General features: G+C 38.3%; 1 protein-coding gene across 2 annotated transcripts; it reads right to left on the minus strand.

Moving 5' to 3' along the window:
- Positions 1-1,861: 1,861 nt before the first annotated feature.
- EPCAM (epithelial cell adhesion molecule) lies at positions 1,862-15,108 on the minus strand. 2 transcript variants are annotated; one of them, XM_043985556.1, is made up of 10 exons: positions 14,991-15,108; positions 14,558-14,812; positions 12,713-12,817; positions 11,079-11,319; positions 10,745-10,810; positions 10,276-10,339; positions 8,856-8,957; positions 7,541-7,741; positions 5,981-6,025; positions 1,862-1,966 (listed from the first exon to the last, which is right to left on the minus strand). In XM_043985556.1, exons 2-10 carry the CDS (start codon positions 14,631-14,633, stop codon positions 1,925-1,927), a joined length of 942 nt encoding a protein of 313 aa, XP_043841491.1. In that variant the 5' UTR covers positions 14,634-14,812; positions 14,991-15,108; the 3' UTR covers positions 1,862-1,924. The 2 variants fall into 2 exon arrangements, with proteins under 2 accessions (XP_043841491.1, XP_043841490.1); XM_043985555.1 differs by lacking the exon at positions 14,991-15,108 and having other exon boundaries at positions 14,558-14,955.
- Between the last annotated feature and the right edge of the window lie 10,335 nt (positions 15,109-25,443).

Genomic DNA, 25,443 nt, shown 5'->3' on the forward strand with positions numbered 1-25,443 from the left:
AGCTGTCCTGGGTGCAGATTGCATTTATATTCTGTTGCTTTTTAAGATACACTTACATTATATCAGAAACATTAACTTGTCAGGTTACAATTTTACTTACCCTTCAGGCAGCAATACTAAAACTGACTAAACTGTTTTTTTGGAGTGCATAATAAGCTGAACTCTTATTTATGGATGGGGACCTAAGGAATGGCTAATTCTAAATTATAATTTCAAACCGGTAGTCAAAATATTTTTTTAAAAGGCAATATAGTGGGACAGCTAGGTGGCACAGTGGATAGAGCATCGGCTCTGTATTCAGGAGGACCCGAGTTCAAATCTGGCCTCAGACACTTGACACTTACTAGCTGTGTGACCCTGGGCAAGTCACTTAACCCCAATTGCCTCACTCACACACACACACACACACACACACACACACACACACACGGGCAATATGGTAGGATTGCCAAAGTACCTAACTTGGAATCAGAACTGGGTTCCCTGTATGGTGTTGGATTAACTCATTTCCTCATCTTTGAGACGATGCTCATACCACCTACCTCAAATATCTGGAAAGAGGGGGTACTCTGTAAACTTTAGAGTTGTATAAATGTGTTATTACCAACAGAATTTGTTGGAGATTTAATGTCAAGGCATAACTAAATACATTGAAATTCAATTATTTTATCATTGATAAGTTTGATGGCTTTCATCCTTAATTTGTGTCTATTGTTATATTGTTATCCACAGGGCATGCAGTTGTAAATTGATTTGGGTTGTTCCAGAGTTACTTCCTTTGTAGAAATTTCCTAGTTGACAGAGCAAAAGCTCCTTGATCTCCCTTATGGTTAATCAGATAGTATTCAGGGTTAAATCCACTACCATCTAATGAATCTAATATTTAGTATTCAACCTATTTGACACCTTTTCTAAGGTACCAGATGATCAGATTTACACCGTACTGATTCTAAGGTTAAATTATTCACTTACCTCTGCTTTCCCAAATGTTATAATACTTGTGGAAGCTACTAAAATATCTTGCTTTAAAAAAATCTTTCCTAGAGCAAAAACAAAGTATGTAAGGAGGTCAGTAATCTGGACAATCTACCCTAGATAATTTGGGAGTCAGCTATATTTTTATAAGAGTTGTTTATTAACAAAGGTCTGAAGAAAATGTCATGCAGTAAAACACTTATATGAAGTCTCAGAAACCCCTTCCCTTAAATTCTTCTTTAAGGTTCATTTCCGATTGTCATTTCTTGAAAATTGTTACTTTTGTTTTTAAACAAAAAACAAAACAAAAGGATGTTATGCACAGCAAAAACTCCAGTTTGTCTATGAAGCACATCATTCATTTCTGACATTCAGATGTTTGAACAATATTACAACTTACTAGTTATCTTAGGGTTAGTACTTTGTAGAAATTGATTATCATTTTTTTAAAACAAGGACAAATAAAAAATGAGAAGTTCAATTTTGAACAACTTGTTTATTTCATAGTTCATAAAAAAGTTTAAGGAAATCCAAGACAAAAATATGTACAAGACAAACAAAAAACATTACTGAAAGCTAACTTTCATTTACAAATAAAAGTGTGGAATTCAAACTCTATCATGGAAACATTTAATGCATGAATTTTGATGCCATGTAAAGCATTTGCTTAAACCTGTGTAGTCTAGTTTTTGTCTAAGAAAATGTGTATTTGAATAATCTGTAGTGGTCCAACTTTTTGATAGGGAGAGCCAAAAGTTAAAAGTTACCCACAACTTGAGTACCAAGTAAATCCCACTTCTTTAACAATCTATGCTCATTCTGCATTTTAAAACTTAGGTTATAGTGGTTCCTAACAAGATATTGATCTGTCAAGGGTTCTTTTTTCCCATGTCCACACATACAGTGTCAATATCTATTTTTTCTTCTTTTTGTCTTCATATTTTGGTAGTTATGTGGAGAATTCCCTGTGCAATTCACCCATCTCCTTTAGCTGTGAGGAGGAAAAAAATGAACAAAATTGTTATGTCATCAGAAACCAAGTTCCTCTCGTTTAGAATAATTTTATCTTAATATTTATTGATGTACCTACTATATGCAAAGGACTGCAGGAATATGAAATTACATATTCCTTGTCCATTAGGGGTTGTAAACCCGCAGTGGACTGAACACTGAACAGTTAATCAAGAAAATAGTTCAGATCTAAGTTGTGTCACTTCCTAGTCATAAAAAGTCTAGTCATTCATTTCAGCTCCTAAAGCCTTAATTTCCTCATCTGTAAAATGGGTGCAATAATACTTGTAAAATACAACTGCCAGGGCTGTTGTGAGAAAAAGCTTCATGGGGGTGTGAATTTCATTTTCACTATTATCATTTTTATACTGTGGGGGAAAGTGTCAGGTGTTGAGAGAGATGCCAAGACAGTTCCCTCTGCTGGAGATAACCCAAGTTCAGAAACAGATCTTGACCAATCTTTAGAATCAGATCAGCAGAAATTGCTCCCCCTGCAGGAAGCTATAGAACATACCAAAAAAGGAGCGCCAATTCAAGTTAGAAAACATAGCCCTTTTAAACCAAGTGACTTGAATGCATGGAAAACAATCATCCCTAGTTTTGAGAAAAATCCAAACACTGCAATTTCACAGTTAAAGACTATATTTAATGCATATCAACCCACTTGGGCTGATGTTACTTGCCTTATGGAAACTTTACTATCCCTGGCTACTGAGATTGCAGATATTATCTCAGCAGGAAATGCCCTTGTTACAAAGGGTCAGGCCATTGTGGCATGGCCTCTCAGGGATCCAGAGTGGAATTATAATAACGACAGGCAATTCCAAGAATTAAAAGACGCTAGGGAAACACTTCTGAAGAGAATGGAATCTTGCTCTAAAAAAACTGAAAACTGGCAGAAGTTTTTAAGCTTACTTCAGGAGGCTAAAACAGACCAAACAAATTTTACGATAGGCTTTGCAAGGCCGCTAGACAGTACACCAGATTGGATCCAGTAGATCTAAGAGATTCCTATATTGTTCTCAACACATTTGTTTATAATTCACTGCCAGAAATCCGCAGGTACTTTCTGACACAATGTCCAGACTGGAAAACTCTCTCTGGCTGTTGACTTAACCATGGCACACATGGGGAGTTCAGGCTGGTGGCATCCGGGGACCTGGCAGAGCACGTGTTTCATGCTCTGTTTCAGGTGACTGCTGAGTTACTGCAGACTGACTGGGTTGGTGAGTTAATGACGGAAACCCTAAGCTTAGTGTTAAGACTATCTATCTGCATTTCTACTTCCTTATTTCCCTAATTGGTTTCACCATTGTGGTCTAATTAATTCCCAAGCAATAAAACCTGATTGATCCCTCACAGATTAAAGCTCAGAGGCTCCTTTTCTTATTGGCCTGGGAAGTATATATAAAAGGGAAAGTTTAAAGGGGGAGGTTAATGCTCTGTATATCCAATTTTGACTCTCACAGGGGGCAGCTAGGTGGTGCAGTGGATAGAGCACCAGCCCTGGATTCAGGAAGACCTGAGTTCAAATCTGGCCTCAGACACTTGACATGAACTAGCTGTGTGATCCCGGGCAAGTCACTTAAGCCTCACTGCCCCACCAAAAAAAAAAAAAGAGAAAATGAAAAAGAAAAAGCTTCATAAACTACAAAACATCACATAAATGTGACCAATCTTTCTATATAAACAACTTGAACACAAATAAATTTGTCATAAATGTCCCCAAAGTAGAATAGATAAGGCAATAATATAAAAGTTCAGAAAATAGAGCAATAACTTCCATCTGCAATGATAATGAAAGGCTTAAATATTAGAAATAGCATTTTGCTTGGAGGGTTTAAGATAAATTATTATAGACTTGTAGAATTTTTAGAATAGAAATGCACCTTGTCTAGATGAAGTTTCCCAATTTAGAGATGAGAAAACTGAGTCCCACTTTTCAAAATCATCCAAACAGTAACTGAGAAACAATGTAGTATAGTAGAAGGAATGTTGTTGTTATTCGGTTATTAAAATGTTATCTGGCGGGGGCAGCTAGGTGGCGCAGTGGATAAAGCACTGGCCTTGGATTCAGGAGGACCTGAGTTCAAATCCAGTCTCAGACACTTGACACTTACTAGCTGTGTGACCTTGGGCAAGTCACTTAACCCTCATTGCCCCACAAAAAAAAAATTAAAAAAAAAATTAAAATGTTATCTGGCTCTTCATGACTCCATTTAGGGTTTCCTTGGTAAAGATCCTAGAGTGGTTTGCCATTTCCTTCTCCAGCTTATTTTACAGATAAGAAAATTAAGGCAAATGGAGTTAAGTGACTTTCCCAAGGTCACATAGCTAGTAAGTGTTGAAGGTCACATTTGAACTCAGGTCTTCCTGACTCTAGGTCCAGCCTTCTATCTATTGTGCGACCTAGCTGCTCCAATAGAGAAAATCTGAGGCTTGATTCAAATTCTAACTCTATCATTTACTATCCCTATGAACATAGGTAAGTCACATTACTTCTCTGGACCTGTTTTCTTATCTGTGAAATAGGGGCAAAAATATTTGAAGGAACACTGGCTTATCGTGAGTAAAGCATTTTGGAAACCTAAAACAGGATCCATTGTAGCTCTAAATCTGTGATCCATGATGCTTCAATGATACTATCAGTCTAATAGAATTTAGAGAAAAAAGATAATGCCTTAAACACCAGTCAGGAGGACTCAAGAAGCCCAGCTGCTGTGAGGTCATGAAGCAAGCCATTTTGCTTCAGTTTCCTCATCTGTAAAGTGAAGGATTTGGACCAAACAGCTTCTAAGGTTCTGTCCAGCTCTAAATGTGTGATCCCAAGATACTTATGACTAAGAGACCAAATGTCTCGATGTCATCAGAAATCAAATCTAATCCCAAATAGGTGAAAAAACTTTGCAAACAGTTTTGGGCATTTATAATGAACATATATCATAATTCCAAAAAGAATAATCATGACATAAATTAAGTCCTTCTGTTCCAAGTATTTCCCCACTAGCTTAAAGCTAAACATATTTCACCTTAGCCGCCTTTGGCTTATTAATTCGATCTCATTAAAGGGACACTGTTTAAGAAACAGTATCTAGAGACCAAATGGATAGACATTGATTGATTAAAGAATAAATTGCTCAACTGTGGCAAATGAACGTAATGGTATATTGTGTGATGAGAAATTATTAGAAAGAATTCAGAGAAAGCTGAGAACATCTTCCCTCCCCAAACCATAAAAATACAAAGGAAAACAATACAGAAAGACCAGAACTTCTATCAAGTCAACAACCAGTTGTGTAGAAAGAGGTACATGCTGTTAGATATAGGCAGTGTGCTGATTTGTTTTTGCCTACAAGGAAAGGGTCTACTGGGGAGGGATAGCATATATCTCTTTAAACAAGCAAAATATCATGAACCTCCAACTCTAAGGACATCCTAGTATAATTGCTACAACACTATAACAGAATTCAATAAAAGGTATTCCATTCGGGCTTTATGTAAGGGTATTTAGACAACAACATCATCATTCTCTTATTAGGCACAAACTCCTAGAACAGTATTCAAAGTGAGGCCATAATATAGTTGGAATGGGTTTGTATGCCTGGAGCTTTCTCCGATTTACCATAAGAAAGTTGTTTAACAAATGAGACCAACTAGTCCAGTCTTACAGATGAAGAAACAAATCCCTCTGACTCCAGATTTTACTATACCATGTTACTTAGCAGCTGGGTAGTGAAATGGGACACACTAGACCTTGTCAGGAAGATCTCAGTTCAATTCTCGCCTCAAATATTTACTGGCTGTGTGACCATCCACAAGTCACTTAACCTGTGTTTTCCTCAGTTTCATCATCTGTAAAATAATAGCACCTACCTCTTAGGGTTATTATGAGGGTAAAATAACATGTAAAGTCCTTGGCAAACTATAAAGTTCTATATACATGCTATTGTTATTAATACTACTTTAAAATGAATTTCATTGATAATCGACTTACTTCGGCTTTCTGATATTTTGCCCTCCTTTTCTTCCTGGATATAACCTAGATAAATGAAGGTATTAAATAAGTTTAGAAAACTTTAATATTTAGACAAACAAAAAATACATTATAGCACAAGAACCTGATTAGAGTTCATAAATGAATGATTTAATATTTAATCTAATTATTTTGAACAATATAAATTCATAACAGACTAAGCTGACCTTTGAGAAAAAGGTAAACACTGAGGTAGAAAAACAGAATCTGTTTTTAAGTTACAATTCCTTCAAGTAAATGTCTAACTTTTTTTTTGTTTTTTTGGTGAGGCGATTGGGGTTAAGTGACTTGCCCAGGGTCACACAGCTAGTAAGTGTTAAGTGTCTAAGGCCGGATTTGAACTCAGGTACTCCTGACTCCAGGGCCGGCACTCTATCCACTGCGCCACCTAGCTGCTGCCCCAATGTCTAACTTTTTAAAATGAAAAAACAACAATTTTTTTTTAAACTGGGGACAGTCATGTTTAAAGTAAAAGTCAAACCTATTATCACAAACTCCACAGAATATCTAAATTATTTTATTGTATAAAAATTGTAAAAGGGGTATAATACTATAAACAACATTTTCAATCTGTAGGAGCCAATGCCCAACTTCTTTATAATATATGTATGTATGTGACTTGGAGGGAATTTACTTCACTAGTTCACTAGTTTAAACACATAACACAACCGCTTTTCTCCTCTCCTTGAGGTTTAAGGGCTGGATCTGGGGTTGAAAGAGGTGTGTTCAAATTCTACCTGGAGACACTTAATAACTATATAACCTCAAGTCAGTCTTTCTTATCCTCGGTTTCTTCAATTCTAAAATGGGGGAAAATAGCACGAAACTCATAGGGTTATTGTGAGGATCAAATTTTATGCAAGTGTGACTTCTATCTGTGAGCTATTATTATCATCATGTAATATCTTGGACTTTTTATAATGTTCTCTTACTTAGCAGTAGTAAATGATCTGGGAGTTTAGGATTGTCTGGTTCAGGGGGCGGCTAGGTGGTGCAGTGGATAAAGTCCCGGCCCTGGATTCAGGAGTACCTGAGTTCAAATCCGGCCTCAGACACTTGATACTTACTAGCTGTGTAACCCTGGGCAAGTCACTTAACCCCCATTGCCCCGCAAAAAAAAGAAAAAAAAAAGGATTGTCTGGTTCTTTTTTCTCTCTCTGTTATGGGATAAAATATTTTAAGTGGGAGAGGGGTAAGTGAAATTGACAGGTATTTGCATTTGCAGTTTAATGGCAAAACAAAATAAAATGTGAAGAGGGTGGTTATAGCTCTCTTCTTTACTTACAACATACACAGCACAAAGTTTCTTTTTTTATAGAAAGTGACTATCTCATAGCAAGACCAGAAAAATAGTTTTCATATAATTTTAATACATTTTGTTTTAATCCATTGTTAAAGATTTATAGTCAGATTGAGTATTGTTGCTATGGTTACTCCCCAGGAGCATGAAAATAACTTTGTTGTATAGAACCCTCTGACTTATCACTTAGAATATTGGTGTTTTACCTGAACTGTACTTACCACAACGACAATTCCAGCAATTAGGGCGAGAATTACAACCACAATGACAGCAATAACACCAGCTTTTAGTCCTTGCATTGAAAATTCAGGTGCCTTTTCATCAACATAATAGATCATAGTTTCAGCAGGATCCAGATTAAGCATCTCACCATTTATATCAAGATTAATTTTACTGGAATAAAAGAGAGATTCTCCTTTTACCTGTATTGGAAAGGAAAAAAGCAAAATTCAAAAAGGTTAGAAAGAACCACTGTCAAACATGATTGAGCTCTGGGGTCACCATCAGTATTTCATCACCAAATTGAACAATAAGTAAAATTTCTCACATGCCTCCCACATGTTCCATCCCTGCACTGTGGGCTCTGAGGGTGAGAGGACAAAAGCATGTCCCTGTGCCCTTAAAAAACTCACATCAGAAACACATAACATACACATGTCACTATATAACAGATGATCAAATACAAGACAGAATAGTAAATTGTGTATATACCTACATGCTGAATGATGTTGCTTAAGATTTTTCGAGGAATGGTTTTTAAGAGTTAAATGAGTCTGACACAGTTATTTGAAGGCTATAATAGGGTAGGGGGAGATGGCATTCCAGGTAGTGAAACGGTACTTGCAGATTCCCTTAGTAAATTCATACAGGGAACATTTCCTTATTTTAAGTACCCATGACTTTTTTTGGTGTGGGAGGGGATAATAAAAAGATTGAGTTGATTACATTAAAAGGATGATTTTCTCAGTCGTTTTTCTTTTTCTTCTTTTGTGGGTCAATGAGGGTTAAGTGACTTTCTCAGGGTCACACAGCTAGTAAGTGTCAAGTGTCTGATGCTGGATTTGAACTCAGATCCTCCTGAATCCAAGGCTAGTGCTTTATCCGCTGTGCCACCTAGCTGCCCAAAGGGATGATTTTGAAAAATGCAAAGAAATAGAGCATAGAAAGGAAGCTGGAAGACCTTTAATACTAATTTGGATGAAACTAATTGATCCTTTCCCCTTCCCTCTCTGAATATCAGGGTTCTTGAACAAGAGAGAGATACTAGAGCTAGGCTTGAGTGATAAAAGGCTCAGAAGAATCCTAAAAAGAAGACTTCTGATAAGATAAATAAGATTATGCCGTATTGTAAGCCTTTTTGTACAACAGGAGTGTGATGTCCTTGATATGTACCTTCTCGCATGATGTCTCGTCATCATTGGTATATTGTTAACAGTATAGTGATGAGGCCAATAGCCAAGAGGGAAAAAGAGTTGAAATGGAATCATATAATAAGCCCTGATAGTGTTTCAGAATGATCTGGCCAGTTATACTCACATCTTTCTCAAAATAATAAGCCACATCAGCTATGTCCACATCATTAGTGCTTTTCTCTGTACCATTTTGCCTCAGGTGAATAGTAATGATATCATTCTCATACTAGAAAAAGAGTAAATAACAAATAAATATAATTAACAACCAAAATAATAGTGCTCATCCTGGCATTTCTGTCATTGAATTCTGTGACTTTTCAATCATTTACACAGTTGCTCTTCTCCACTAAAGTAGATAATTAATAATTAACTACTGGACATTCAGAATTTTTGTGTTATCTTTAACTATGCCACATGTGGTTCTAAATGCTAAATTCCACATATGGCTCTAAAAATCTAAAATCTAACTATAATTAACAAACACTTTTGTCATGAAAGAAATACAGTGTTTCCTACCACAATACGAATTATTATAAACAGAAACTGCTTATTTGGATCAGTAATACACCTTTCATTTAAAATTATTGTCGTGTGGCAGATGGAAAGTGCTAAAAAGAAATGTAATACAAATTCCACCTCCTACTTGATGGTAAAGAAAGGAGTAACATTATCTCTCCCAATTATCCCACAGTGTAGGATAATGGATAGAGAGCTGAATTTGGCGTTTTAAGACTTGGGCTCAACCCCTGCCTCAGATATTTACTACATTCAAGCATTTTTCAATAATAGCCTAGAATGGATCATTTTGATTGTCTCGCCTATGGATGGGAAGTTATAAAAATAATACTCTTGGGAAGAACAGAGATTAATCTTTGATTCAGCACTTTAAAAAATCTTAAATTAGAATACATCCTTAATAAGAATATAGTGAGTACTTAGTAACCACAAATAAAATATGTTATCTTAGGTGGGATGTGTCAAGTTTCAAGGAGCTGCTAGATTTCCTAGAGAGGAAGCAGAGTGTTACAAAGATTAAGGCAGGGAAGTGATACTTGAAGAGTATTTCTATGGAAAACAAAAGCAAGAAAAGCAGTATTAAGTTTTCTCTCACTGGTTATCTGTATCATTAGTTCATGAAAATATTTCTATCTAATCAAGTTCAATTGTCCAGGTTTTCCCCCAAATATATATTATGTTATTTAAAATACAAGGAGATAAAAATCACTATACTTTGTAGGTATAAAGAAAGTATGGAAATCAAAGCTAAAAAAAATACAAAATTCACATTAGTAAAGTGCTTAACACAGATGGCAAGTCAGTTATAACTTAGTGAATGAATTTCTCTAGTTACCAAAAACTAAGAGACATTAAGTGACTTGCCCATGGTCATAAAGCTTTTAAGTGTCAGAGGAAACATTTGAATCCATGTCTTCCTGTCTCCAAATCTAGCAGTTTATCCACTGTACCCAGCTATAGTACCACTTATTTGCTAAAACTAGCTAGTTATTTTAGAAATGGCTTGCAATAAGAAGAAAACATATTACCAAAATTTCTTTGATGAATTTTTGGTTCAATTCATAACGACGCTCAAATTCCTGTTTGAGGGCACTGTAAGAATTAAAAATCTGTTATAAAACAGCTATTTCATGATACAAAGTTACAAGAAGCACTATATTTTTGGACATAACAAAATAGTTATAGTTCTCCAAGATCAAAATGCTTGCTAAATTAACCTGTTAAAGATGCTACCTTTAATTTTTACAAGTATTGTAAACAGTCTATGTATAAGAATTATTTGTATGTATCCTATAGAACAACCTAAAGGTAGAAGTTTTTAAACACCAACCCCAGTTGGTAAATACAGAACATCAGTGCTAGAATGGATCTTAAAGATGATTCAGTCCAAAGGCTTCATTTTACAAATACTTGAGCATCTTAATGAATGAATGAAAAAACATTTATTAAGCTCTTAAATATGCGCCAACAGTACAGATAGACTTTAATAAGACTTACTTTCCTAAGACAGTACCATTAAAAGGTTTTTCTCTTGTTTTGTGTTTCAGTTCAATGATGATCCAACTGTAATAAAAAATAAATTGAATTACTTCCTTATACTTTTTTAAACTTTCAATTTTCAGTGAATCTACCACTAAAATTTTCCCACTTCTAAATATAATAGCAGTACTATATAAATTTCCTTTAAACCAACAAATGAACCTAAATACTTTTAGATTAACTATCATATTTACCATCAAAATTTTAGGTACAAAACATTGCTATTATAATTCATAGATAAGGAGTTTATCTGAAAAGTATGAATATTCGTAATAAAGGCAAACAAACTTACTATGTCCTTACTAGCTCACTGCATGATATTTCAGTATCCTTATCTGTTCTTCTTACTCCAGCTGTATTCACACACCAGCAAAGTTCAGTGCCATTACACTGGCGAGCTTTGAAGTGACCATGGGTATCACAATCAGGATCATATATTCCATCATTATCCTTAAAAGCTCCTTCTGGTTTCTTCCTCCGGCCACTCTTTGAATTAGTCATTTCTGCCTTCATCACCAAACATTTTGTAGCCACTTTGGGGAAAGAGATCATCGTCAAACTTAAAAATAAGAGTGGCTTCCCAAAAAAGAATTCAAAATCAGCTTTAATACCTTTTGTCCATAAATAATATCCATTAAGAACCTATACTGCTCTAAAGTTAATAAAGACAAGAACTCATAATCACTGAATCCAAGAAAGGATAAATTCCCAGGGCAGGTAGCATGATACAAAGAAGAGCTAAGTGAACTAGGATTAAGAAGACATGGATCTGTCACTTATTACATGTATGACTTGTAAGTCACTGGCTCTGTTTCCTCATATTTAATGGGGTGGGGGGGGGGCGGCAGGAGTCTTTCCCAGGGTCTAAATTCCTTATGTGTCAGAAATTTTAAAAATATTCTAACCCTAGACAAGTACACAGCCTTAAATTTGCACTTCTCACATTCTGGAAAAAGCCACATTACCAATAAATGTGGATAGATTTTTTTTTTAAAGTACATCATTCGTTGTTTGTCCTTTGTGTTCAAAGAAGACCATGACATCAGGAAGGTGATGTCATGACTTGCAAGTGAATTGGATTTAAGTTAGGGAGGGCTGTGCAAAGTCGCCAGCCTCACTCTCTCCTCCAGAGCCATCTGGGGTCCAGTGGCAAGATATAGATCAGGAAGACTGGATTTGACTCCAAAGCAATGGTAGGTCTTGGCCTTTTTAAACTAAGATCTTTCCCAGGTCTCAGTTTGACCGAGGTAATACTCATTCAGTGACTAAGGCTAGGTAAGAAAAGAAACAAAGAATGGCCTCTTTTACCTAGTTTAAAAAAAAAACACAATCTAGGAGGGAAAGATCCTCAGGGTTTCTAGCCAAAACAAAAATAATTTCTATTTATGCTCACTCTGAGGCATCAGGATCCAAACAATCACCAAGTGAGGTTTGTGTTAGGACCTACTTATGGCTGGCCAATCAATGAAAGCCAGAGTGATTTGGGTTTCAGATGTGGTCCTTAAAACAATAAACAAACCGCCCCCCCCAAAAAAAAACAACAAAAAAAACCCCACTCAAACTCTAGCCCATAAACCCTAAGATATATAGTGAGATTTCAGAGATCAAAATTTATAATCCTTTGGGCCCGAGGTAAGGGTGGGATTCCTTGTCTGAATGAAGGGAGAGGAGAAAGAGAGACAAAGAGGAAGGGAGGAGCTGCATTGCCCAAGTGGAACTAGAACCTATAAATGTGGATAGTTACATGCAGAAGCTCATACAACTGACATGAAATATCCCAGCATAAACAAGACAAGTAATACGCTTCTCAGCAAATTTTTTGACATGCTGGTTTGATCAGTATTTACAAATGGTCTCTACTAGATTTCACTAACCAAATTAGTATACCAAAATAAAGTTAATGCCAGAAAATTAAACCAAACTCACGTTTTGAACAGGTGATTATATTTGGTGAACCAATTGCCTGACATCGGCATTCATCAGGTGATATTTCAGTGCAGTTTGTTAGCTTGTTTTTTTCACAGAAACAAGCTAGGAAAGGGGGAAAAAAATTAATCTTATACCTTCCAGTTAATTCAGCAGCAACAATAATAAATACTCCCCCCAAGGACAATTCTAGTGGCTCCAGTTAAATGAGTTTCTGGAAATTCTACCCAAGTACCCAATACATGACAGCTTTAAATGACAAGAAAAATTGGTTCCAAAATTTTCTTTTGACTTGTCTGGACAATGGGTCATTTCACTGATTCCCAATTCAATTTTTATCTTCAAACACAACCAACCTTTACAAAATATATAGCAACCCAAGTTATTTCTTCCTTCCCTTCAGAATCCCCCACTCCAGTCCAAAAATTATTTGATTCATTAAAGAAAGGGCAAATGGTCTCTCTGACAAAATTGCTTTTATATCCAGCAGTCAACCAACAAACATTCGTAAAGCACCTACTATGTACCAGGGACTGTGCTAAGTGCTGGGGACAGAAAGGTGAAAAACATAATAGAACGAAAGTAAAAATCTAACCTGCTCTCAAGGAGGTGGAGCTGGGAGATGGGAGAACTTGCAAACAACTATGTACAAGCAAAGGATATGCAGGACAAATAGACAAATCAACAGAGGGAAGACTCTTGCATTAAGCAAGACAGAAAAGGCTTCTTAATCTATTTGCAACTAGAACGAAAATTATTGCAGCCCATCTATTAAAAACAGAGTTAGCTGGCAACTGTCCTGAAGAATGGAATGTAGCATCCAACTACACTTAAAGGAAATTTGTTTTCTATCTTTCCAATAACAGGAAACTCATTTAAGGCCTTTCAGTCTCAGACGGAAACAAAAAGATGGGTCAAGATTAGAAAGCTTTCCTTCCCTGAAGTGTCTATGTAACTTGTTTCCTGCTCCTCGACAGTGCATATGTATAGGAGGAAGAAGGGAGCGGGAGCCAGTAGCATGCAGGTGTAGAGCAGAGCGAGGGGGCTTCAACGCAGTCACCTGTTACGCCATTCCCCGGCCCTCATCCGGGCCTTAGCACAGGTAGGCAGCCTTCCCGAGGGGTGGGGCGGGGCCCCAGCCCCAGCCCAGCCAAGGGCCACTGACCAGTTCCCGCTCTCTCTCACCCCCGCTTCCCCAAGGGATCTCTCTACACCCGGAGAAGTAGCCAGCGGCCCGCAATAGGGAGAGGGGCGCCATTGTGTGGAGAAGAGGGAATGGAAAGGGACGCGGAGAGAAGAGAAAGGGGCAGAGTCGGCGGGGTGGGAGGGTGGGTGGACGATCCGGCGCGCGCGCGCGCACACACACACACACACACACACACACACACACAAGTGTCCCGCCAAAGAACAACACCGAGGACCCCTCTCCAGGTCCCATTACCCTAGACTTGCCATAACCCGGGTACTCATCCCCGTGCCGCCCCCCACAGTCCCAAGCCATCCTTCCGAGTCCGGTCCCTTCTCTAGGCCCTCACTCGTCCTTAATCTCCTGAGAAACAAGAGACGCGGGGGTCTCGGAGGCGAAGCTCAGGGCAGGAACCGAATACCAAAGTTGGCCCCTTCCCCGGGGGACAAAGACAGCCACGGGCACTTGGGCTGCAGCCGGACATCCCCCGCCTCCCACCCCCCCCCCTCCGAGTTCTCAGGTCACTAAGTACCACGTCTGCCCAACGCCGACGGTCATTCGTGGCTTCTCGGGCCAGCCCCAACGACTCCCACAGCATCCCCGGGCCCCCCCGCCGCCCCAGCATCCCCGGCCGCCCCCAGCCTGCTCCTCCCGCTCACCTTTCTCAGCCGAGCTCACCGCCACGGCCGTGGCCGCAAGCAGCAGCCCGAGCGCAAGAGCCCGGGGGAGAGCCATGGTGAGCGCGCCGGACGAGCTAAGGGGGAGCAGGGGCACGGGGCTCCTCGGGCTCGTAGGAGAGTCAAAGTGGTTCCGACCGACTCGAGCACCCACGAAGGGTCGGGCCGGGGAGAGTGGGAGGGTCTCGTGCCCTCAGGGCTGGGAGGGGCTAGGAGGGAAGGTCACCTGGCTCCGAGCTGAAAGAGAACCAGAGGTGAGAACGAAGAGGACCAGAGATGTGCCCAACTCCCCCAGGGGCAAAGAGAGTCTGGGGCGGGTGTCTGGTGCCACACCAGGACCAGCCCTACCAACTTTGTCTCCGCCTCTCTCCGAACCCCTCCCTCAGGACTATGGGCCCCCTGCTCCCACCCCCACCTGCCCGACCGGTTCCACGGGTAGAGTCACTAGCCAGCCTTCTCCTCTTCCTCTTCCAGGGGGATAGAGTCCCTTCCCCACCCCTCCCCTCCCCCGGCTCCCTTGTAGTTGGCTGGAGTTTAGGCCCTGCCCCCTGCCCCTGTCCCCTCCCCTTGACGCTCCTCAGGTGTTGTATCTGGTCCCTTCCCACTAAGTCACCACTGGACCCACCAGCCCCACCCCTCCAACCCTTCCTCCCCCGCCCCCGCCACCTCCCCACTTCCGTTTCTTCGAGTGTCCCCTGGTTGGGGAAAGAGATAAGGGAAGGGAAAACGTGGCGAGGGGCCGCCAAGTGACACACTCTGGTCACCTGGGTTCATTTGACCCGCCCTAGTTAGAACTGGTTGCAAGGGAGGAGGGAGAAAAGGCATTAAGAGGACGAGTCAGAGGGGGGGGGGGGGTGGACAGAGTCAAGTAGGGGTGGGGGAGTCGAGAAGAGACAAAGAGGAGAAAAGTGGAGGGAAGCCAGCCTAGAAGGGCGGCCCGAGGCTACTTGGGTCGCGTTAGCAAGCCCTGATCTCTCCAAGGCCATTTAACTTGATTCCCTTGAAGTATAAACTTGAGGGCCCTGGAAAAAGTCTTGACTTCAGAGGTGGGTAAATGAGGAAGCAGATGGACCAGTCGTTTCTTTATAGCTATAGTTGATAATTCTTGACCTTTCATATGTCAGCTAATTTACTCAGAATATTTTTAGCCCTTTGGAGGTAAGCAAGGATGTTTAGACAGAGCTAAATTCTAGGAACCGAGCTTTTGTTTTTTGTTTTTCTCTTTATCTGCCAGATGGTAGGCTTGGATGTTAACGAATTCCTGTATTTTTTCCCTCCAAAGTGGGAATAAAAGGATTAATATAGATTCAGTACAGTTATGACAATTCTTTCAAAGCCCTTGAGTTGGAGTTTTAATATTTTCAAGTACATATAAACAAAAAAGTCCTCATACAGTCTCAAAGGGATCAGTTTATTTTGTTTTGTTGTCTACAGCTTCTTTTCTTTACCCGAGAACCCATTTAAGTAATATTCTTAATCTTTAAGAAATTATTACAAATGTGAAAAAATAAAGCGGAAAATCATTTTAAGATTTAAAAAAAATCTTAGGATTAGTTTTTAATGTCTACAGTAAAGGAAATATTTTCTACTGCATTTGAAAGAATTTATGAATGTTGATTTATACAGTTGTACGTAGTTAAAATAGTTATATAATTTGAATTTTTACAAGGAGATATAAACAGGTGCAAAACGAAAATACAGAAGGAGAAAATCCTACATATGGAAGGATCCTTATAAAGATAATTGTAATCTAGTCCAAGCTTCTCATTTTACTGGTAATGAAACTGAGGACCAGACGTTGTAACTTAATCAGCCTCACAAAAGAAACTTTGATATGTTTCAGGGAAGACTGCCATTTAAAAAATCTTTAATTCTGAATAATTGAGAGATGACAACTTTGTTGTCTTTTTTCTGATAGAGCTATTTCAAGAGCTTCTTTTTATGTAGTTTGGTCTACTGAATAATTCATTATTTACATCTCTGAAAATTCTACAAAGTAGAAGTTCTATTCATGTTGGAATATACATTTTTGTTATGAAGCATATACTATGGTCTTTTTGTTAATGGTACTATTGTTTAGAAACCTGATTACAGTAAACAATAAAACTCATACTTTTTCCAAGAGTAATTTAACTTTCAATATGTGTTCATTATTACATTTTTACTCTGAATTATTCAATGATTAATCCCAAATTTACAAATCAAGGAAGGACTCCCTTCTTATAACAGTTTTTTACTGCACTTTGTTATCTATTATGAGGTGAATCAAGTCAACATGATTATTTAATGTTGTCATAGTGTATCACAGTAATCTCTGACTCATAGTATCTATTTGTTTCCCTGGCGTTGTTTATTCTTTATTGCTCTCAAAACTTTGCCAGATCTATTCTGTAGTACACAATTTCTTTTCTCCCATTTAAAAGTGCTTTGATGGGGCAGCTAGGTGGCACAGTGGATAGAACACCCGCCCTGGAGTCAGGAGTACCTGAGTTCAAATCTGGCCTCAGACACTCAACACTTACTAGCTGTGTGACTCTGGGCAAGTCGCTTAACCCCAATTGCCTCACTTTAAAAAAAAAGAAGAAAAGTGCTTCGATTATATGTCCTCAAACGTCTATTCCTGGTGTTTTTGTATACAGTTTGAAAACATTTCACTTCTAAATTTTAACTATTAGAGTAGCTAATATTAATATTAGTCAATTTAATACATTGGTATGGTGAAGTTAAAAAGCAAGTCTAAACCTTCTAATATCATGATTAGGAAACAAAATAGCCAATTCAATGGATCTGGATCTGTGATTTTCTTGATATGAGTGCTCCAGCCAGCACTAGAGATCATTCATGCTTTATTCTGCTTTATTCTTGTCCTAAGCCTTCCACCAATCTCTCAGTATGCTAGAAGCAATTGTCAAGGAGCCCACACCAAAGAAATCAATCTATCTGCCTATCTGCCTACCTACCCACCTACCTCTTTACTGCCTTCATTTCTTCAGCTGCCACTCACTCAGCTCCTTGAAACCTGACTTCCAACTCCCTTCCCCACTGAAATCTTTCTTTCCAAAGTTACCAATTACATCTTACCAAATCTAGTAGCTGTGTCTCACTTCTCATTCTCCTTGATTTTATTTATTTATTTTATTTTTTGCAGCATTTCATATCTTTGACTACTTTCTTGATACTCTCTCCCAGGGTATGTTATTTCTTGGTTCTCCTCCTACCTATCTGAGCCTTCCCTTTGTTGGTTCATCTTCCTCCTTCTACCCTTTAATTGCCAGTCAAGGTTCTATCACCTTTTGCTCTCTTTAGACAATTTTATCCACTCAAATAGTTTAATTATTACCTCTAAACTCATGACTCCCTAATTTATCATGTAAAGAGCAGCACTAATCATGCCCCTAACTCCATTTCCACATTTCCAAAACTCTGCTGAACATCTCCACTTGAATTTCCCATTTGCCCCTAAAACTTAACATGTCAAAAACCAAACTCATTATCTTTCCTGGTAAGACCTGCCCTTCTTCCCAGGTTTCATATTTCTATTATGAAAGCATTCACTCTCTTCCCTGTGTAAAGAATTCATTGTTATTTAAGGTTTTTATGCCTCTGCGCACTCTGGCCTGGGGCTCCAAAAACCGAACGGTGCTCCACCCACTGGTTGTAGCCGTTGCCATGGCACTGGCACCTCACATCATCACCACTCGCAGATGCCTACATTGGCCTGGCAAAATTATAATGATTGGAAGCCTAGTGAGGACAGTCACATGACTGTCAGAGCGGCCAGCCAATTGGCTGGGGACTGTGTGGGGTGTTTCTGGGACTGGGGGAGGAGAATTCAGCATTCTAGCTGGATGCTGAAAGGCAACAGGAGTTCTGCTGCATATTCTCAGCTGATTCCTTCCCCCATTTTATTTCCTTTCCCTTGATCCTACTGATCCTGTTTGTGTTTTGTTTTGTTTTTTAAGTTCAATCTTGTTAAAATAAATCCTGTTCTGTTTTGAGGGAGGCTGCGGGTCTCCTTCCTTGCCCCAATATTGCGGTGAGCTGCTTAGCTAACACTCCCCAATTAAAAATTGGTCCCCACAGTTTTTGGTGAGCCAGCTAGGAGTTGATTAACCTAGTGAATTTCTTTACACCTGTCAACAAGGCTTCAAATCAAGACATCTTTGACTGTTGACCACATTATGTCTAATCAATTGCTAAATTCATATCTCCATTATACATTCCCTTCTCCTCACAGTTATCTCTGTAATTCTAGTATACTTGTCTCCTAACTGGACTCTTTGTTCCTAATCTCTTCCTTTTCCATTCTTCACATAGCTACCAAGTTCATTTTACTAATGTATACATTTGACCATCTCTTCTGCTAAAACAGATATTTTTCAGTGCTCTTTTACTTATCATTTCAATCTTCTTAGCCTGGCATTTAAGCCTCCACAATTTGACTCCAACCTGCTTTTAAGTTTTAATTCATACCATTCCTCTTTTCCTATTTGAAAAGTATGATAAATGAATTAAAAAGCTTTATTTAAGCACTTACTGTATGCCAGATCCTATGCCAAGTCAAAGAAAAGATCTCTGCCCCCAAGGAGCTTACATTCTAATAGAGAAAGACAATACATAGAGGGGAATGGTGATTGGGGAGAGGTATTTTGTCCTGGTAAGGTAGAAAAGAGGAGAATTAGGTACACCAGTTGTGGCAGTAAGATGGTGAGATGGATTCAGAGAATAATTGGATAGGATGTAAAACTGAAGCATGGGGGGCAACCTGAGTTCAAATCCGGGCTCAGACACTTGACATTTACTAGCTGTGTGACCCTGGTCAAGTCACTTAACCCCAATTGCCTCACAAAAAAAAAAAACAAAAAACCTAAAACTGAACCATGGTCTGGTATTCAGGGCTAGCCAGTATAAGAGTAGGCTAATAGATAGCTGTTCCATAATTTTATCCTGAACTTTCTCATATCTGTATATTCATATAAAATACCCCTCCCCATATCTTCAGTGTATGATATACATCTAAAGAAAAATATGAATTTAAAACCCTAGTTCAAGTGTTCCTTCCTGAAAACTTACCCAAGATTGTGCAGCTAGCATGAGATGTTGTATTTGAACTCATGTTTTCCTGTCCTGCTACTAGCTCACTACTTACCATAGCAAGCTGCCTCTCTGATCTCAAAAAGAATGTCCCAAAAGTCCTAGCTCAGTTTTAAGCCTTTACAGCCTAAAACTGCACTAAGATTTTTGGGACACTTTTCTGGGTTAAATCACCTATAATGAGTCCACCTCCATTTTGATTTTCCCAGGGTAATAAAATATTTCTTCATCTTATATTTGTGTGGCAATTACTCTCCCTAAATATAATGCTCTGCTTTACTCCTTATTAGTGCAGAACTCAGGCAATAGACACTTGTAGGGATGCAAAGTTTAATTAAGATAGGAACTCTGCATAGAATTGATAATATATGTAAAGTGCTTTGTAATTTTAAAAAAAGTATCATATAAATGCTAGTTATTTGTTATTAGGAAGGGCTTTTACAGGGGAAGTTAGGTAGTAACACTTGAAAAAAGAAAAAGTATCAATAAAACATACATAGAAAAAACTCAAAAGGGACCATTTTGTTACTATTTTGTTAAATTCACCATACCAAATTGCCTCACCAAAAAAAATCAAAAAACAAAAACAAATGGTAGGGGCAGCTAGGTGGTGCAGTGGATAAAGTGCCGGTCCTGGATTCAGGAGGACCTGAATTCAAATCCAGCCTCAGACACTTGATACTTACTAGCTGTGTGACTCTGGGCAAGTCACTTAACCCTCATTGCTCTGCAAACCCCCCCCCCCAAAAAAAAAAAAAAACACAAAACACAAATGGTACAGGTGCAGCTAGGTTGGCGCAGTGGATAAAGTGCCAGCCCTGGATTCAGGAGGACCTGAGTTCAAATCGGGCCTCAGACACTTGACACTTACTAGTTATGTGACCCTGGGCAAGTCACTTAACCTTCATTGCCCCGCAGGAGGAAAAAAATGGTACATAGCAGTTCACAACTTTACAATGCAGTCATCTTTTTGTTGTTCTTTGTTATTTTGAAATGTTTGTGTTTCTTAATGATTGCTAAGTTAATAAGAAAAAAGAAAACAGCATCAGAATGATTATTAATTCATTTATTTAAATGACACATTGCTCTCCCATTTAAAAATATAAATTCATCAATATAAAAATGTAAATTTGAAAATGGTATAAAATTATTGTTTTAAAAATTAATTTGCGGAGCAGCTAGGTGGCATGATGGATAAAGCACCGGCCCTGGATTCAGGAGGACCTGAGTTCAAATCCGGATTCAGACACTTGACACTTACTAGCTGTGTGACCCTGGGCAAGTCACTTAACATCAATTGCCTCACCAAAAAAAAAAAATTTCCTAAATACTGTTCTCATTTAATAGTTGATACAAAGAGAGATCTTTGTCCAACACTGAAGCTGGAGTACTACTAAAAGAATTCAGCCATATCAATATTAATATTTTTGCTATATGTTAAACCAGATGATGTAACAAAGTTGCAGCTAAATGTAAAGAAAGATCTTGGACTTTTCTTGGAGAGACAAAAGGAGTTGATGTGCGGAAAGACATTAAGAAATATTTCATGAGCTACATGGTTATCTAGCTCTGTAGTACTCATCATAAAAATGATTGAAAATGTCATCACTATGAAGTTGATTGCAGCCTATATTCTTCCATCTATTGTAGAGAATCAAAAAATAGGAAAAAAAAAAGTCAATGTATGCATTTGTAGATGAAACTAGAAAGAGAATAACAAAGACAAAATATGAAATAAACTTGCCAATATCTCTTTAGTGGTTTACTCTTATCACCAATGACAGTGGATCTTCCACATTCAGACCAATCAATACACAGTGTACTGTGTGAGAAAGTGTTAAATATCATTCAGGAAGATGAAGTCAGGAAGAGTGGCTGGATCACACCAAATTCACACAGAGGAGATCTTTACTGGAGGTGATCTAATTTTGAAACTATTGATGGATCGATTTTCAAGACATCTCAGCACTAGGATACTAAACGATGAGAAAAAAATACAGATGATAATACATTTAAAGGGCAATTGAAAAAAACTCCAACAAATACCGACCTGTGTGTGTGGTTTTTTATTCCTAAAATCTTTATGAGAATGATCAACACATACATGTGTTGATGTCCTTGATGAAGGTATGACTAGGGAGCAAACTAATTTTATAAACTATTTTCTAGGACAGATTAGATTTTTACAGTGATACAGTTCCTTTGTGTTTGTGGATTATAAAAACAAAGGGGCAGCTAGGTGGTGCAGTGGATAGAGCACTGGCCCTGGTTCAGGAGGACCTGAGTTCAAATATGACCTCAGGCACTTGACACTTACTAGCTGTGTGACTCTGGGCAAGTCACTTAACCCCAATTGCCTCACCAAAAAACAAACAAACAAACAAACAAATGCTTGTCAGAGTAAAATTCAGGTTTAAAGGCTGTCTTCGAGTAAAGTGATTCATATTAATGTATGAAGATTACACAAGATTCCTTGATAGATGCAACCACAGAGATAACTGTTCACCAGTCTTTTGACTCAGTATTGAGTCATAAGAGACATAGACTCAACAAAGGTATTTGATATTCTTGTTGAGAATACTTTGTAGAGTCCAACTAGAATAGAGATCCCCAATAGATGGCAAAGTTGTTTACGTACTTCATGAAGTTTGCAGATGACATTGTGCTAATTGCTAAATACAATAAAAATGGAATTTTTTTTCATTTTCTTTTTTTTTTTGTTAAACCTTCACTGAAGTCCTAATTTAATAATGCTTTATGGTATGGAGATGTCCCCGTGGTTTTCAAATGCTATGCTTATGGAATACAAATTTGAGGAGATTCTACCAAACTGAAAAGGCTTTAAGTATGGGTCTGGTGATGTACTGTACATCTGAACCAGCTTAGCTAAGTTTGGAAAGGCTCATTACTAAATTGGCTGCGAGGTGATTGATTTCTTAGCTATAGAAAGTGCCAAAGACCATCTACTAAATTCTTGAGGGATTGTAGTCTTCTCTACAGGAAGGAGTTCCCAGTACCAGGGAAATTACAGATCCTTAAAGAATTGAAATATTTGGGGGCAAAGCAAGAACGGCAAACCCAAATATATGAAGCTTATCTTTCTTAATTATTGTTGTTATCATATTCAAAGATTCAATATTTCATTGAAGAAAACTTTTACAGATTCTTGAAAACAAGATAAATCCTGGAATTCTAAAGCAGTCTGGAACGATTCGGGTTCTGAATATAATTTGCCAAATGACAGTTTAATGAGACAATATCTAGCATAATATATTGGGGGAAAGCACTAAACCAGGAAAAAACCCAACCCTGTATGTTCTTTGTTTCTTACTGCCATTTCTAGACCTTTGCCCTGTTCAACCTCTCCTTTGAAGTTAATGCCATATAACTTTACCACTCTCTCTGCTGTCATCTATCCCTCCTTCATTTACCTTTGTCCATTACATGACTTTTGCACTAGGTTAAAAGTATTCTTTTCCACCTAGTCACTGCCACCATCTGTGGAGATTTCATTATCCATGATTCCTTACATTGATTCTTTATTTCCCCAGTTCATATATGTCTGCCACTTCCCTTCACTGGGATGGTTAAACACTAGACCTTAGAATCATTCAAAATTGTCTTACTTCAAAATTCTAAGCTGAACTTTCTCTCTGATGGTGATCCTTCTAGCCTTTGAACTCTCCCTATCCTTTACTTCTTCCATATTTAACCTTTGCACTTATCATTACCTTCTGATCCAGGATTCCTTTCTTTTTCACCCAGTCTTTCAATACTATTCTGAACTCATTTTCATCCCTATCCAGTGTTTACTGTATGCTAAGATACTTCAATAAATTCTCCTCCTTCAGCTTTGAATTCTTTGCTCCCATTTGCTTCTGGTATTCCTATACCTTTCAACTCTAGGTAAATTATATCATTTTTTTACCATATCTTTTCCTACATCCAAGCTGTCAAATGCTGCTACATAAATTCATTCTGACTGTGTTTACTATGCACTCATATAGAAATATATTTCTTAAGTTTAAATTTTATATTACTAAATTGCTTTTATATCACCTTCATTTCTGATTAATTCCCTTCCCTCTCCCCTACCTAGTAAGCCATCCTTTATGAAAAAAAAGAAAAGTTGGCCGGGGGAGTAGGAGGAGGGAACAGTACCACAAACATAATATTGGACCGAGTCTGAGAAGATGTGCGTTGTTTTCCACCTATAGTCTGCCACCTTTGCAAAGAAGGGAAGGAGATAACATTTTTTCAATTCTACTTTGGGGACAAGTGCAGTTCTTATAATTTTGCAACATTCAATTTGGGTTTTGTTGTTGTTCTTTACATATAACAATATTTTGGTCATATAGATTGTTTTCCAGGCTCTGCATCAGTTCATATAAGCCATCCTATGGTTTTCTGTAATTTCCATAGTCATTATTTCTCAGAGGGCAGTCTTATTCTATTGTGTTTATGCATCATAATCTGTTTACCCTTTCCCCCATTGATGGCCATTTACTTTCATTTCAGTTCTTTGTTACCACAGAAAGTCCTGCTATGAATATTTTGGTGTATTTGGGAACATTCTGTCTTTGATCTCCTTGAGGAATATGCTAACAGCAGTATTTTGGATTCAAACAGGATAGATATTTTAGTAACTTCCCTAGTTTAATTCCAAATTGTTTTCCAGAATAATTGGACCCATTTACAACACCAAGATTGTATTTTTAGGCTTGTCACTACAATATACAATTTTTTTTCTCGTGAGGCAATTGGGGTTAAGTGACTTGCCCAGGGTCACACAGCTAGTAAGTGTTAAGTGTCTGGGGCCGGATCTGAACTCAGGTACTCCTGACTCCAGGGCCGGTGCTCTATCCACTGTGCCACCTAGCTGCCCCCATATACAATTTAAATTTTTTTTTTTTATTGAGGCAATTGGGGTTAAGTGACTTGCCCAGGGTCACACAGCTAGTAAGTGTTAAGTGTCTGAGGCCGGATTTGAACTCAGGTACTCCTTCCTCCAGGGCTGGTGTTCTATCCACTGAGCCACCTAGCTGCCCCTACAATATACAATTATCCCCCCCCCCTTTTTTTTGCCAATTTCTGGATGTGATGTGAAATCTTAGAGTTGCTTTGATTGGCATTTCTCTTATTAGTGATTTGGAACATCTTTCATATAGTTGTTAATAGAGTGCATTTCTTGTAATAACTATTGATATTCTTTAGCCACTTATCCCACAGAGAATCCATTATAAAGTATGTTTTTTAATCTCTACTGGGCCCTCTAACTTCAAATTGCTAAGCAGCAATCCTTTTATTGGCAACTTATTGTTTATTTTTCTCACATTCCCTGTAATGGCTGTTTCAAGTCTTCTCTATTGTATTCCCACTTCCTGCTTCCACTCCACAGATAACTTTTCATCCTGCTGTATGGAGAACATTGAGATAATCTGTTCTGAACTTCCTAAATACCATCTTTCCTCATCGCCTTTCCCCCTCAGTAGTCAGATATATCTTCTCATGCCTCCCCAGTCACAGAATGAACTTGCCTTCCTCCTTACCAAAGCTAAACCTTCTATATTCTGTATCCTCAGTTCCATTTCCTAACTCCTCTTTGACCTTTCTTCAGCATTTTACACTGTTGACAATCTCATCTTCCTGGACACTCTCCCTTTCCTGTTTATTTATGTTGTGATACTGTTTTCTCATAGCTCTCCTGTCCAATTGATTCTTTTCAGTCTTCTTTCCTTAATCATCAAATATCCTTTGGGGAAATATACCCCAAG

This window comes from Dromiciops gliroides, chromosome 2 (assembly GCF_019393635.1).
Source record: "Dromiciops gliroides isolate mDroGli1 chromosome 2, mDroGli1.pri, whole genome shotgun sequence".
Taxonomy (NCBI): domain Eukaryota; kingdom Metazoa; phylum Chordata; class Mammalia; order Microbiotheria; family Microbiotheriidae; genus Dromiciops; species Dromiciops gliroides.